Source organism: Rhinatrema bivittatum, chromosome 3, assembly GCF_901001135.1.
Source record: "Rhinatrema bivittatum chromosome 3, aRhiBiv1.1, whole genome shotgun sequence".
NCBI lineage: Eukaryota > Metazoa > Chordata > Amphibia > Gymnophiona > Rhinatrematidae > Rhinatrema > Rhinatrema bivittatum.
This window is the reverse complement of record NC_042617.1, coordinates 276,343,440-276,358,825: the sequence shown is the minus strand read 5'-3', so window position 1 is coordinate 276,358,825 and position 15,386 is coordinate 276,343,440. Positions and strand designations below refer to the sequence as shown.

The window sequence follows — 15,386 nt, the reverse complement described above, 5'->3', positions numbered from 1 at the left end:
TTCCTATGCGCACAATTCAGTAAACTAAAATATTTAAATTAGGGCCGGCGGTAAAAAGAGGTGCTAGGGACACTAGTGCGTCCCCAGCGCCTCTTTTCGGACAGGAGCGGCGGCTGTCAGCAGGTCTGACAGCCAATGCTCAATTTTGCCGGCATTGGTTCTCGAGCCCGCTGACAGCCACGGGTTCGGAAACCGGACGCCGGAAAAATTGAACGTCCGGTTTACAACCCATGGGCCGATTTCAAATTTTTATTTTATTTTTTTTATTTTTTTAACTTTCGGGACCTCCGACTTAATATTGCCAAGATATTAAGTAGGAGGGTGCACAGAAAAGCAGTTTTTACTGCTTTTCTGTGCACTTTCCTGATGCTTGGAGAAATTAACGCCTACCTTTGGGTAGGCGCTAATTTCTGAAAGTAAAATGTGTGGCTTGGCTGCACATTTTGCTTTCTGAATCGCGCGGGAATACCTAATAGGCCCATCAACATGCATTTGCATGTTGCGGGCGCTATTAGGTTCGGGGGGGGGGGGGGTTGGACGCGTATTTTCGACACGCTATTACACCTTACTGAATAAGGGGTAAAGCTAGCACGTCAAACGCGTGTCCAATCGCAGGTTAACAGTGCGCTCCGCCGGAGCGCACTGTACTGTATCGGACTGTGTGTAACTTCATTATTGGTACTGGGCTATCAGATGAACTGCAGGTCTCTACAGCCTTAACTTTGTATAGTCTGGTTAACCCTGAAGTAATAAACTACAAGAAACCAGTGCCATACATATATTACAAGGTTGCAAATAAAATTGGTGCTTCAACTTGGGGCTGTAGTTTTTCTGACTGGTGACTGAGTAACTCAACATCATTAGTGAAGCAAATACAGAATTTTTTTTATGCAATAGTGAAAATGGAGTATTGTACATACTATGAATGCATTCCTGATAGATCTGTCATTTTGGGTTCTGTAAGCCCTGCAATGTCTATGAAAAGTGTTCAAAATGTTTTAAGCTCAGCAGGTACAGTTACAAAACTACAATGTTTAAGGGCTGAGTCATCTGATCAGGTTTTGTGTGAATTTGAAGACCCTCTTTCTGTACTCATTTTAGAAGGGTTGTGTATTGGTGGGGAGTTGGACAGTAGTGGACAGTTAAACCAGTTCTGAATGAGGCACTATCAGAACAGAATACTGAGCCTAAGGACCCTAAGGCATACACTGACTCACTAGCGAGTGACATACTCCTAGACATAAAACTCCCTGCTCCACAACCTTCTGCAACAGAACCTGAAGCCTTCTCAAATAGTCTGAAGATTTTTCTTTGGCATTCTGGTGAGTTTCTATGAATTGGAAGAACAGTTCCTCCCCATTAGTTACATTGCTGTATGCTTTATCCAGCTCCTCTAAGCACTGTTCTGCTGTGGCACTTTTACTCATATAAGAGGCAACATTTAAAGCTGGGGGGAAGAGACTTTCAAATAATTTTCTTTTTTTAGCACCTGCAGTGAGGTCTGGGTCCTGCAATAATTGCTTAATCTAAATACGCCAGGTTTCATAATCTCCTTTATTACTAGGTTTAGGGACATTCCCAGAGAAAACTTTAATTTTGTGGTAAGTTAATTACATGTAATGCAACTAGCATTACATGTAATTAACATTTAGCATTTAGCATTCTATGTTATCAACATTTTTATGTTCTATGTAATTAGCATGTTCTCATGCTTGTTTTCAGTTTTCAGTTTCAATGTAAACCGAGACGATGTGCAATATCTTGTATGATTTCCGGTATATAAAAATATTAAATAAATAAATAAATATGATTCAACTCTGCCCCGGCTGAGGGGGGATATGATAGAGGTGTTTAAAATCATGAGAGGTCTAGAATGGGTAGATGTGAATCAGTTATTTACTCTTTCGGATAATAGAAAGACTAGGGGACACTCCATGAAGTTAGCATGTGGCACATTTAAAACTAATCAGAGAAAGTTCTTTTTCACTCAACGCACAATTAAACTCTGGAATTTGTTGCCAGAGGATGTGGTTAGTGCAGTTAGTGAAGCTGTGTTTAAAAAAGGATTGGATAAGTTCTTGGAGGAGAAGTCTATTACCTGCTATTAATTAAGTTGACTTAGAAAATAGCCACTGCTATTACTAGCAACGGTAACATGGAATAGACTTAGTTTTTGGGTACTTGCCAGGTTCTTATGGCCTAGTCTGGCCTCTGTTGGAAACAGGATGCTGGGCTTGATGGACCTTTGGTCTGACCCAGTGTGGCATGTTCTTATGTTCCTTGGGAGTTTTGACCACATGCTCCACTATAATCTTTGAAACATCTGCAGGAATGGAGATTGATGGAGTAGAATATTGAGGAGGTCTGGTTATTGCAGAAAGTTGAGTTAGTCTAGTATTCTGCCATCTGGGAACTTCCTGCTGGCCTTTAGCTGGAGTCCGCAGCACACCCCGAGGTGACTGAGTCACATCAATTGCACCTTACACTTGTGACCCCAAACCCCCAGTTATAAGAGCAGATGTTCTCTTTCTCAGATTTTTAATACCAATTTTATGGCTGTCAGCTATATGAACTAACTCCTCTTGAAATCAATCTGTTCTTTGGACTTGCCCCTGATAGGCAATTACTGCAACAGTTTGTACAGGGGTGCTGGGAAGAGACTCTGATTAGTCGGTTGCATCTGAGAGACTTCCACAATACTCTGAGCTGCTATTTAAAATCAGAGCAATGGAGGAGGAGAGAAATATGAAAGAATCTAGAAGGATATGTAATTTGGGAATTGCTAAGTATGTGATGCCAGAGGCAAGTGAGTTTAAAGTGGAACCTGAGTGAAGAATATTTTCAGGAGAGGAAGGTGACAGTTTGCCCGTTCCATTAGTCACTCATTGTAGAACTGCCACCCTGGAAGTGGTGAATAACTCTGCTGTAAACAGCATGATGCAAGAAAATCCTTGGGTAAAGACAATACCCTCAAAGGGTAGATGCTATTCCAGGGTAGGGTCATTCTGTTATAACTGTGGAGAGGATGGCCACATGATGGGAGGATGCACCAATCCTGTGAATGCTGTTCTAGTTCAACAGAAACTGCGTGGGAGATTTGAAGAAAAAAAAGAGAACACCCAATATCCGGCAGGCCTCAAACACTCCATTAAACTAAAAAGGTGCTTTTGTGAGGGTCAAACAACGGTACCAGAAGAAAAGGTCCCAAAAAGGAAACATCAAATAATTATACCCTGCCAAGTCCACTGCCAGATGATGTTTTAAAACATCTTGTGGGAAAAGTCTGCTCTGCGACAGCTTATTTAGATGGTGTGCAGTGCCCTTTGTTTAGTGGACACTGGCTCTCAAGTGATATGTATAGCACAAACTTTCTATGAGAAATATTCATCACATCAGAAGTTGCAATCTCTAGAAGATCTACTTTGTGTTACAGGTGCAGGAGGCCGACCTGTCCCTTATCTGGGGTATATTGAAGTTGAAATACAGTTTCCCAAGGAGGCCTATGGAAGTGGAAACAAATACTCTGTTCTTGCCCTGGTTTGTCCTGATCAAAAGAACAAAACTTTGCTTCTGATAGGAGGGACAAACGTTCTTAAACACCTAGTATATGACTGTGAAGAAATGGCTGGCCCAAACTACATTAAGAAGCTAGCTATGAAAAAGGATTGGGTGACTATATATCAGATGTATGTTTCTTGTCAGCGTTCAAGTCGGAAATTCACCAGACCTGTGATGGCCAGATTGACCAGCACCAGACCAATAGTGGTTGCAAAGAATGCGGCCAAGGACGTGGAATACATCTTGAGGACGCCCAAACAGGTAGAAAGCTTGCCAATGTTGCTTGAGGCTTCAGAAGAAAATCCCCTCCCTGGAGGTTTACTGGTACAACCCCAACTTATCAGAACTGGCACTATATCTGTGCTAGCTCAATAAGAAATATACGAATTTCCCTCCTCCAGACAGCTAACTTCTCTTCTTAATCAGTCCTCAGGACAAAGATCTTTTAAGTTTGAAATTATTTATTGTACAGATAATTTTCCATTACTTACAATTGTCGCATTCCAAACGCATATGCTTCTAGCAGAGTTCTTTGTAGCTGGAGAAGGGAGATGGAGTTTCTTGGGATTCAGGGTGAGAAGGCAAGGGGTTCTGAAGCTGATTAGTCTTTAGAATTAAAGCGGTAAGAAGAAATGTAAAAATGCTAATTGAATTACAGAAGTCACAGGCACTTCTAGCTTTTAAGCAGCATGACTTTGACTAACAGTCTTGGAGAGTGATTATAGGAAACGTCCCCACAAGCTGGGGCTAGAGGGCGAGATCCAATAGTAGCGAGCCTAGGATCCATGTGACACAGAGGGGAACATGAAGGGCAGGCCCTTGAGCCAATAAGGCACTTAAGAAGGCACAAGTTAGATTGAGAGAGCATGCAGACCCTTCCCAATGAGAGAAGCATGGGGGAGAGAGTTTCTCTTAAAGGCAAAACTCCCCTTAAAGGCAGGACTCACAGGCTTTTATCATGGGTTACAAATAAGGACTGCACAAGACATAGTTAAACTGCAATGTATATACAGATGCCCACATGTACCCAGTGCTGGGGACAGAACAATGTCACATGTAAAAGCCAAGATATTATTGAAGAATGTATCTGATCGTAGCATCAGGTTGCCTCCCAGGGGAATGTTAGGTAAAGGTGAACCAGTTGATCTGGTAAGGGCCATGAGTGCTACAGACAACCCATATGGATGAAGCTACACCAGGAGCTGTTGGAGGTGGTGACATGGAATCTAAGGAAGTGGCACTAGACTTCGGGGACTCTCCCATATCTGAAAAATTTAAACAGCATATAGAAAGAAGAATTAATCAGGAGGTAAACGGAGCCTTCTCCTGTCATGACCTTAATGTTGGCTGTATCCCAGGGATAACACACAAGATTACTGTCATGGATCCAACTCCATTTAAGGAGCGCACATGACATGTATCTCCAGCTGATTTTGAAGATCTCAAGCAGCACCTGAAAGAATTATTAGCCATAGGAGTGATTGAAGAATCTGATAGTCTTTTGGTCAGGAAGAAAAATGGCACTTTGAGGATGGTTGTTGACTATCGTAAGTTGAACAACATAAGAAAGGACTCCTATCCATTGCCTCGAATTGAAGAGACATTTGCTCTTCTGTCAGGTAGTAAGTGGTTCTCAGTGTTGGATCTTAAGAGCAGGTATTATTGAATCAAGGTGGAAGAGGCGGACAGGCCCAAAACTACATTCACCACACCCTTTGGAAACTGGCAATTCAAGAGAATGGCACAAGGATTGACAAATGTGCCAGCAAGTTTTCAGAGGATGATAGAGAAAGTAATGGCTGACATTAATCTACATGAAGTTGTGGCCTTCCTAGATGATCTTATGATATTTTCTAACACATTGGAGCAGCATGAGGAACGGTTGATGAGGGTGTTATGACTTTTGAAATGTGGATTGAAGCTCTCACCACCTAAATGCAAATTCTTCCAGAAGTCAGTGAAGTACTTGGGTCATCATATCTCCGAAGAGGGGATAGTCCCTGATGAAGAGAAAATTTCAACCATTACCAAGTGGCCGCAACCTAAGAACGTTCTAGAGCTGCAGTCTTTCTTGGGATTTGCGGGCTATTACTGAAGATTTGTGAGTCAATACTCACGCTTGATGAAGCCACTCAGTAGCCTGTTATTAGGATTATCAAGCAGTCAAGGGGATAGGAAAAGACCCCGGATCTTTTCTTATCCACTTGATGGACCTCAGAATGTCAGACAGCATTCGAAATTATAAAGGAGAAACTCACGGTTGCTCCTGTATTGGCTTTTGCAGATTGTAAGCTACCCTATATACTGCATACAGATACCGGCACTTCAGGGTTAGGAGCTGCGAGTGATCTCATATGCCAGTCGTGGACTCACTAAAAGTGAACATAACTACCCCATCCACAAATTGGAGTTTTTGGCCCTTAAATGGGGAGTCTGCGAAAAGTTTCATGATTATCTATATGGGGCGGAGTTTAAAGTAGTGACAGATAACAATCCTCTGGCACATATTCTGACAACAGCTAAGCTGGATGCTACAGGTCATCGATGGTTGGCATCCCTTTCATTGTACATCTTTGACATTGGCTACAAATCTGGCAAGACTAACATAGATGCTGATGGGCTGTCCAGGAGGCCACATGACCTTGTAGAGAATGATGAAAAGTTCTCGAAATATGAGGAACAGGTTGCCAAAAGGTTATCTCGGGTGAAGATGGATCTAAAGTGGTATGTAAGGCAGCATTCCAAAAACATGATGTGACTGCCTTGACACAGGTCTCAGAAGATTTGAGAGATGGAGGCACAGCCATGACACGTCATTCTACACCCATATCTGGGTGCGACTCTAATGCCTTGGTGGAACTCTTGCCTGCTGGAGAGGATGCTATTCCTGATGATTTTGACATTCCAGACCCGTGGCCTGGACAGCCCACCCTACCTAGGTTTACTCTAAGCGAGTGGAGAGTGATTCAGATGGAGGACCCTTGTTTATCTCAGGTCATAATGATGCTGGAGATGGATGAGAAACCTGAAGATCGAGACAGGCGTCAGGAGCATTCAGAAGTAAAACTATTCTTCAGAGAATGGTAAAAACTATGTCTTCAAGAGGGAGTGCTCTTCAGAAAAGTAATGAGGAATGAATTCATACCAGCAACTTGTAATCCAAAAGAAATATCATCAGAGAGCACTGGAAGGGGTACATGATGAGACTGGTCAACTGGGCTGTAAACGAACTTTGGATTTAGCATGTGCACGATTTTATTGGCTAAGAATGACACAGGGAGTGGAGCAGTGGATGAAGACCTACGAAAGATGCGTGCAGAGAAAGGCTAGAGCAAAAAAGGCAGCTCCCTTGGTAAACATAAAAGCTTATGCTCCCATGGAACTAATTCGCATTGATTTTCTCACCCTGGAGCCCGACGACAAGGACACACGAAATATTCTAGTAGTCACAGATCATTTTATTAAGTATGCTCAAGCTTATCCCACTCGAGATCAAACTGCAAGAACTGTTGGTGTTACCTTGTGGGAAAATTTCATCTGCCACTATGGATTTCCAAAATGAATCCATAATGACCAAGGAGCCAATTTTGAATCTGAACTCATCTCGGAGCTATGCAAACTAACAGGCACAAAATCCAGAACCACTCCATACCACCCTTGGGGAAATCCAGTGAAACGCTTCAATAGAACTTTAATAGATATGCTAGGTACATTAGAAGATAAGCATAAAGAACACTGGAGAAAATATGTTCGCCCACTTGTGCACGCCTATAATTGTACTCGCCATGACAGCACTGGAACTTCTCCATTCTTTCTCATGTGTGGGAGAGAACTAATAGGCTTATATTTTGGCATCAGTCCAGTGGCCACAATGCTAAGACCCATCACCAGTATGTGAAAGAGTTATGCCAGAGGCTAAAGTATGCCTATAAACTAGCTACTCAGGAAGCTGAGAAGCACCAGTTAGCCAACAAACGCAGATGGGATGCAAAAGTGATGCCATCCTCAGTAGAAGAGGATGATAGAGTGCTGGTTAAACATATGAAGTTGAGAGGAAAACAAAAACTTGCTGATCGATGGGAACCCTCAGCGTACATTGTTGTGAAACAAACTGAAGAACTACCAGTTTATGTGGTAAGGCCAGAAACAAGGGATGGGCCAAAAAGGATGTTGCAGAGAGAGCTACTGCGCCCCTGTGGATTCATTTCTGGAAGGGAAGAAAGCAATATCACTCATGAATCATCCAGTATCAACAAGCAATTGGGGATAAGGCAGAGGCATGAAGCTGATGATAGTAAGGATGACTATATCATGGAGAGCGGAAATCCAGATCCAGTAAAAATGGAAGGGAGTACATGTACTGGTGAAACTCGGCTAAGTGGAGAATTAAATCTTAATGCAAAGGAGTTTCATCCAGAATCATGGGGAGGAGATCCTACGGTACCTATCATACCAGCAACCCATGGTAACTCATTTGATTGGGACAGTGCAGTTTATGAGGAACAGTGTACATCCTCTTTGGAAGGGGAAAGGACTTTAAATGAATCAGTAGATAAAGTAGAGTTACTACCACACCCCCAAAGACTGAGGAGAGCGAGAAAATTGCCTAGCAGATTTGATGGTTTTGAAGTGCAATTGCCCAAAGGGGTATATTCTCACAGCATGATAAGACTACCTTACTCAGAGGACCCACTTGACGTGTGTACAGCTATGCAGCTATTAAATAATATGATGCAGGAGCAATTGAGCAAACAGAGTTAATATATAAGGCTTAAGTACCTGTCGGGGACATCAGGTTTTAAGGGGGGACCATGTAACCCACTTTAGTAAAATGACACTGAAGAACTGCCAATTGGGTGCTGTCCCTTTAAGGGTTGCAAACTCACAGCAGAGCTGGAGTCAGTTTGGGCATGTGCAAACAGATCATTACTTCCTAACGGGCTGATACAGTAAAGTCTGCGGGAGAGCGGGCAAACGCCCGCTCTCCCGGCAGGCGCACCAGCCACTCACCGGTGCGCGCGATTCAGTATTTAAATTAGGTCCGGCAGTAGATCCGGGTAAAAGGAGGCGCTAAGGACACTAGCGCGTCCCTAGCGCCTCCTTTTTGACAGGAGCGGCGGCTGTCAGCGGGTTTGACAGCCGACGCTCAATTTTGCCGGCGTCAGTTCTCGAGCCCGCTGACAGCCACGGGCTCAGAAACCGGACACCGGCAAAATTGAGCATCCTGTTTTCGGCCCGACAGCCACGGGACGAATTCAAATTTTTTTTTTTACTTTTTTTACTCTTCGGGACCTCCGACTTAATATCGCTATGATATTAAGTCGGAGGGTGCACAGAAAAGCAGTTTTTACTGCTTTTCTGTGCACTTTCCCGGTGCCGGAAGAAATTAGCGCCGACCCAAAGGTCAGCGCTAATTTCTGAAAGTAAAATGTGCGGCTTGGCTGCACATTTTACTTTCTGTATCCCACGCGCATACCTAATAGGGCCATCAACATGCATTTGCATGTTGAGGGCGCTATTAGGTGCCGCGGGTTGGACGCGCGTTTTCCTCCCCTTACTGAATAAGGGGTAAGGGAAAACGCGCGTCCAATAGCAGGCCAACAGTATCAGCCTGTAAGCAAGATAGAGGAAGTTCTCTGCTCTGCCTTGAAACTAAAAGAAAATAGTTTGATTTAATTAAGGTAGAGAAAGAAAATCCATTCATATGTGCATTGATGTGAATTGTATTGCAGTTAACTATGATTATTTAGGAGCCTTGTAATGGAGTTTCATTATTACTTTGCCTGTATAATGGTACAAATTGTTAGGATTTAAGCATGTGCAAAACAGATCATTACTTCCTGAGCAAGACTGAGGAAGTTCTCTGCTCTGCCCTGAAACTAAAAGAAAATTGTTTGTTTTAATTAAGGATCCATGCTGTGAAGGATTAGTAATTTGAATTGCCAGAGACTGAGGGTTCCCTTTGCAGCCAGGGTTCAGCCATTAGGATCAAAAGAAGTCCTGAAGTCATCTCCCGCCCTTCCGCATTCAAATGGCTTCACAGTAGGACACAAGCTGGGACTTTGAAATAAATGCAAAGACTGTGTAAAGATTGGAGATAACTGCTGAATTGTCGCCAGTTGAAACCTTTGAGCAGTATTTTATATCTAAGCTACTACAGTTTGCATGCGTTTGCGGAGTGAGCAGAATGATTGTCTTCTACTTATTCACAGGTCGATACAGTAAAGTGTGCTCCGTCGGAGCGCACTGTCAGCCTGCTCTGGACGCGCGTTTTCCCTTACCCCTTATTCAGTAAGGGGAGGAAAACACGCGGCCCACCCGCGGCACCTAATAGCACCCTCAACATGCAAATGCATGTTGATGGCCCTATTAGGTATGCGCGCGGGATCCAGTAAGTAAAATGTGCAGCCAAGCCGCACATCTTACTCTAAGAAATTAGCGCCGACCTTTGGGTCGGCACTAATTTCTTCCGGCGCCAGGAAGGTGCACAGAAAAGCAGTAAAAACTGCTTTTCTGTGCACCCTCCGACTTAATATCATAGCGATATTAAGTCGGAGGTCCCGAAAGTAAAAAAAAAAAGTAAAAAAAATAAATAAATAAAAATTTGAATTCGGCCCGCGGCTGTCGGGCCGAAAACCGGACGCTCAATTTTGCCGGCGTCCGGTTTCCGAGCCCGTGGCTGTCAGCGGGCTCGAGAACCGACGCCGGCAAAATTGAGCGTCGGCTGTCAAACCCACTGACAGCCGCCGCTCCGGGCTAAAAGGAAGCGCTAGGGACGCGCTAGTGTCCCTAGCGCCTCCTTTTCCCCGTTTTTCCCGCGTCACCTCATTTAAATACTGAATCGCCCGCACCAGCAAAGGGCTGGTGCGCGCGCCGGGAGAGCGGGCGTTCGTCCGCTCTCCCGCGGTCTTACAGTATCGACCTGTCAGTAAAGTTTAATGCTGTTATATGTTAATGCAGTGTGTAACTTCATTATTGGTGCTGGGCTATCAGTTGAACTGCAGGTCTCTACAGCCTTAACCTTGTATAGTCTGGTTAACCCTGAAGTAATACAGTACAAGAAACCAGTGCCATGCATATATTACAAGGTTTGCAAATACACACAGTGAAACAAGGGATGTGCGCACACATCTCAACCTACCTGGACCTGATAGGGTTATGAGGTGGCACAGACATAGAAGATGACTGAACACATGGACAAAGGTTTGCTGAAGTTAACTTTAGTTTCTGAGCGCACTCATAGGCACGGGGGTGGGAGGGGGGTACCTAAGAAGTCGGGTGGGAAGGATGTCTAGTAGCTTTCAGTGAGAAAGACAGAAAATCTTACCAGTCTCCTGTGTTTGTTTTTTTTTTACAATGTTTGAGCATTATAAAACTGGTAAATATAAACAAGGCAGGATGTGCCCCTGGTGACAACTGGTTTAGCATTCTAAACAACCTAGTAATTTATGCAGAGGGCATGGGTTCAATTCCTGGTTCAGGTTTCTGCTCTACCAGTCAGCCAAGGCTGGAGATAATGTAGAGACAAGAGTTCACGGTCCCTAGTGGGGCAGGGGAAGGTGGAGAGTCTCAACCACTGGCCAGACTCGGGGTCCCATCTTAGCTGGGTTCTGGAAGGAGCTGAAGTTTGTGGTCCCCAGCCCAGGGCTGTTGCTGCAATGACTCGGCTGAATTAAGACAAAAATATTAAAATGGTGAGGTCGGGGGAATCCTGGGTAGTTGGGCGTGTTGTAGGGCTTGTGTCATCATAGACCAAGAGAGATTAGTTCTGATTCAACTGGAAGTTCAAAAGGAATAGGAGGAAACTACTGAGTCCTCTTCCTCCCCCCACTCCAACCCCCCCTCCCCCCAAAAAAAACAAACAATGAATAGAAGCAGGCACATTGCTGAATCACTACTATTGAGTGGTTATTTTTATGCATCCTAATGAAAGTTCTGAATAAATTAAATGTTGGTGGCCAGGTGGTGCTTATGTGAGTATTTTGGATTGAACATTACAGCTGTAAGCCTACCCAGCTATCATTCTATATACACACAACTGAATTAGTTCATGTGTTATGGCTGGAGCAACAACTTAGGGTAGCGTCTGGATGATTGGGGCATCTCTGGATTGCTCCCATGTGCAGACTTTGAGCTGAGGATTCTGTTGGTGCATGTATTTGTTTGTGAGGTTAAAAAGTCCCTGTCGATCAGTTCTCTGTAATCCCTCTCTTTTTCTTTTCAGCTTGATGCACAGAAATGGCCTGTAGGACATTGAGGCACCTCCTCACCATACTCTGGCTCACCTCCTTCCTTTGCACTTGGCCTTGCCAAGGAGAAAGACGCCAGCAAAGGAAGGGGACAGTAAAGCGCCATCTGACCTCTGAGCCACAGGCACTGGCCAGCACTCTTGGACAGAGCCCTGATGGGGGTCTCCTTGATGATGCACAGAAAGAGCAAGGATACTACCTGCAACAGCTCTTCCGTCTCTATGGGGAGAACGGGACTCTTTCCTACTATGGCCTGACCAAGTTGCTGCAGAATCTGGGCCTTGGGAAGGTCCAAGTGGTGGAGATTGAACATGAGGATCTAGGTCATGGGCACTTGTCTCACCTGGACATCTTGGAAGTACAGGAAAATAAACACTCTCATACCCACTCTACCCTGGATCACATCCAGCCATTGTACAAGGAGCTCCCACAGAAACTAGACAGGAATCCCAAGAGCAAGCCTGAAACAGAGCCAGAGACTGACTGCATAGCCAGGTAAGCATCAAGGCATTCTTATCTCTGGGCTGTGAAAAAGAGACCCAATCACTCCTTCATTCGCTAGCCATGGACACACAAGGCTTGTGCCCAGAATCTATTGACCAGTGCATCCAATCGCAATCAGCTGGTCTGATTACAGTTCCAGCCCCTCCCACCCAAAGAGCCTGCAGAGAACAGTGAGGCAGGGGCTGGAAGAGGGAGCAGAGCAATTTATTTTCTCAACAATGTCTGCTCCAGACTTGACCTCTCCCAATTCTGTCCCACAGGAAAGGGGAGGGGGTGAGACTGGAACAGACACTAAACAGCTTGTGGGGAGAAACCGGAAGGGAAGGGCTAGAGAAGGGAGTAAAGCGACTGTTTTATGTTCCTTTGACTCTGCTTTAGTCCACCCTATCGCCTTGTTTCCATGGTCAGTAATGGAAGAGAACAGGAGTGGAAGGGCTGGAGCAGGGAGCTGCGGCCTGTGATCCCAGGAGTTTAGAATCAGCTGAGAGCAGAGTGGGGGAGGAGAAAGGAGGTGTCCTAGGGCACAGTCAGGGAGCTGTATGTTTGATGGGGAGGGAGGGAACAGGGGCGGCTCAAGGGAATCTGCTGCCTGAGGCAAGGGATGAGAGGGTGCCCCACCCCCACTCAAAGCATGATACAGGTCAAATCATCAAGACGGATAAGATCTCTGTATAGTCTGGTCCTTTCGGTGATTTGAAATGCTGCAAAAGGAAGAAAGCAGGGGTCAGAGTTCCCAGAGAGTGTCTATGATAATTCAGTACCACCTGTCTCCCATGTTCCCCCAGCATTTGCCCCTGGAAAAGTGGGAGATGGCTGAATGATAGGAGTCTGTGTGAGGCAAATTCCCTACTGGTCTAGTGCAAGGGTATCAGGTGCTCCTAGGTGAACCTTAAAGCCTTGCACCCCCCTCCTTTCCAGCCCTCGCCAAACACAATAAAAAAAGTTTGCATTTATAATAATCAATTTTACAGGAAAAAACATTCAGTTTTCTGAGATAAAAATCACAACAATAAGCATATTATTTTTACATGCACTACTGTGGTGCCATGCAGAAAGCTCTACAAAAAAGCAAAATAAACATGCGACATACATATGGTATTAGGCCTCTGGTAATGCATGTTGGATGTGGGTTTTGCCTCCAGAAAGCCATAAGTAAACTGAATTTCAATTACAGTAGTATACCTCCCATATTAAGAAAGAACACTAACTGCTATCACTGAAACAGTAAAAACCTTAACTATGAAAAGACAACACTGCAGATATTCCACCAAGTCCTAAAAAAACAATACACCTCCTATTAGGAAATTGGAAAAAGCCAGCCTGCTATAGATCCTAAAATGGAAACTTCACACTAGCAGGATACTTCACCTCAGTTATACATACAGACCCTCACCAAATACTGAATAAAGAGACCATACAGTATAAACAGAAATATGATGACAAAAAACTGAACTGAAAACCTTAACAAGCCACACTATATGCAGTGCAACAATGGAAAAACATAAATGCCATTCCTCAAAACAATAAAATCAAGAAATGTGAAACAAACATAATAGTAAAATCATTTAAATAAAAAGAAAACATATTTCAAAACAGCTGATGAATAGTGTAACAACCAATAATTAAAATCTCATATAAAAATTATAAAAGTTTTCCAAACATTAATACAATATTTTCAAATAGTAGGCACATGAAATAGTACCTAATAATTAAACTTAGTAAGAATTAAAAAATCTATATCTAGGAATTTTTGGTTTCCAGTCATCAAGGGATACCTGTGGATTAGTGGGAGAGGGGGGATGCAGTGGCAGGAATGGGAAACTTTCTTTTGCCCCTCTCTCTCTCTCACACACATGTTTTATTTACACTCATGTACACAGATGCTCTTACACAAACACAGGTCCTCACTCTCCATGCATGTTCACACACACAAATGCTTTCACACACGCACACGTTTGCTTTTTCACACTCATTCATATACACACGTGCTCTTCAAACGCATACCCACTCCCCCTACCTCACTCACGTGCTGTCAGGCTGTCGGCAGATGAGCTCAGCAGTCAGCTGGAGCCTCATATTTTCTTCTGCAGCTGCTAAACCTAGTCTCTCTTTCAGCCACCAGTGGGTCCTTTCTTACTTCGTTGCTGGGCGGGCCCTTCATTGTTTCTCTGCCACCAGCTAGTTGAGCTGCACTGGAGGCCTGCGGGTCCTTTGTGGTTTTTCAGCTGTCAGCAGGTTGGGCTCTGCTGGAGGCACATGAGACCTTTGCTTGCTCTTTGGCTGCCAGAGGGTTAGGTTCCACCAGCGGCCGCTGGACCTTTTCTTTGCCACCAGTCAGATTGGGTTCTGCCAATGGCACGCGGTGGGGCCTTTGCTTATTTTTCAGCCGTCAGCAGGTTGAGTTCTGCCAGTGGCCACTGAGCCTCTTCTTTTCTTCACTACCGGGCAGATTGGGTTCCACCAGCAGCCCACGGGTCCTTTGTTGTTTTTGCAGCAGGGTGAGGCAGCTGCTAGAGGAGTTGGGGGGGGGGGGGGGGGGGCAGTTTTTGCCACCTCCAAATTTTGCCGCTTTAAGAGTCTGCCTCACACTGCCTCATAAGAACATAAGAAATTGCCATGCTGAGTCAGACCAAGGGTCCATCAAGCCCAGCATCCTGTTTCCAACAGTGGCCAAAACAGGCCATAAGAACCTGGCAATTACCCAAACACCAAGAAGTTTCCATGCTACTGATGCCAGTAATAACAGAGGCCATTCCCTAAGTCAACTTGATTAATAGCAGTTAATGGACTTCTCCAAGAACTTATCCAAACCTTTTTTAAACCCAGCTACACTAATTGCACTAACCACATCCTCTGGCAATAAATTCCAGAGCTTAATTGTGCGTTGAGTGAAAAAGAATTTTCTCCGATTAGTCTTAAATGTGCTACTTGCTAACTTCATGGAGTGCTCCCTAGTCCTTCTATTATCCAAAAGTGTAAATAACCGATTCACATCTATTCGTTCAAGACCTCTCATGATTTTAAAGACCTCTATCATATCCCCCCTCAGCCGTCTCTTCTCCAAGCTGAACAGCC

General features: G+C 44.3%; 1 protein-coding gene across 2 annotated transcripts in view; it reads left to right on the top strand.

Moving 5' to 3' along the window:
* SLC39A5 (solute carrier family 39 member 5) overlaps window positions 1-15,386 on the top strand; it is an 89,838-nt gene that overhangs the window by 11,752 nt on the left and 62,700 nt on the right. For both annotated transcript variants that reach the window (XM_029594709.1, XM_029594708.1), the window contains one exon: window positions 11,783-12,302. In XM_029594709.1, the coding sequence (XP_029450569.1) occupies window positions 11,797-12,302 (506 nt within the window). In that variant the 5' untranslated portion in view covers window positions 11,783-11,796. The remainder of the gene's footprint in view (window positions 1-11,782; window positions 12,303-15,386) is intronic.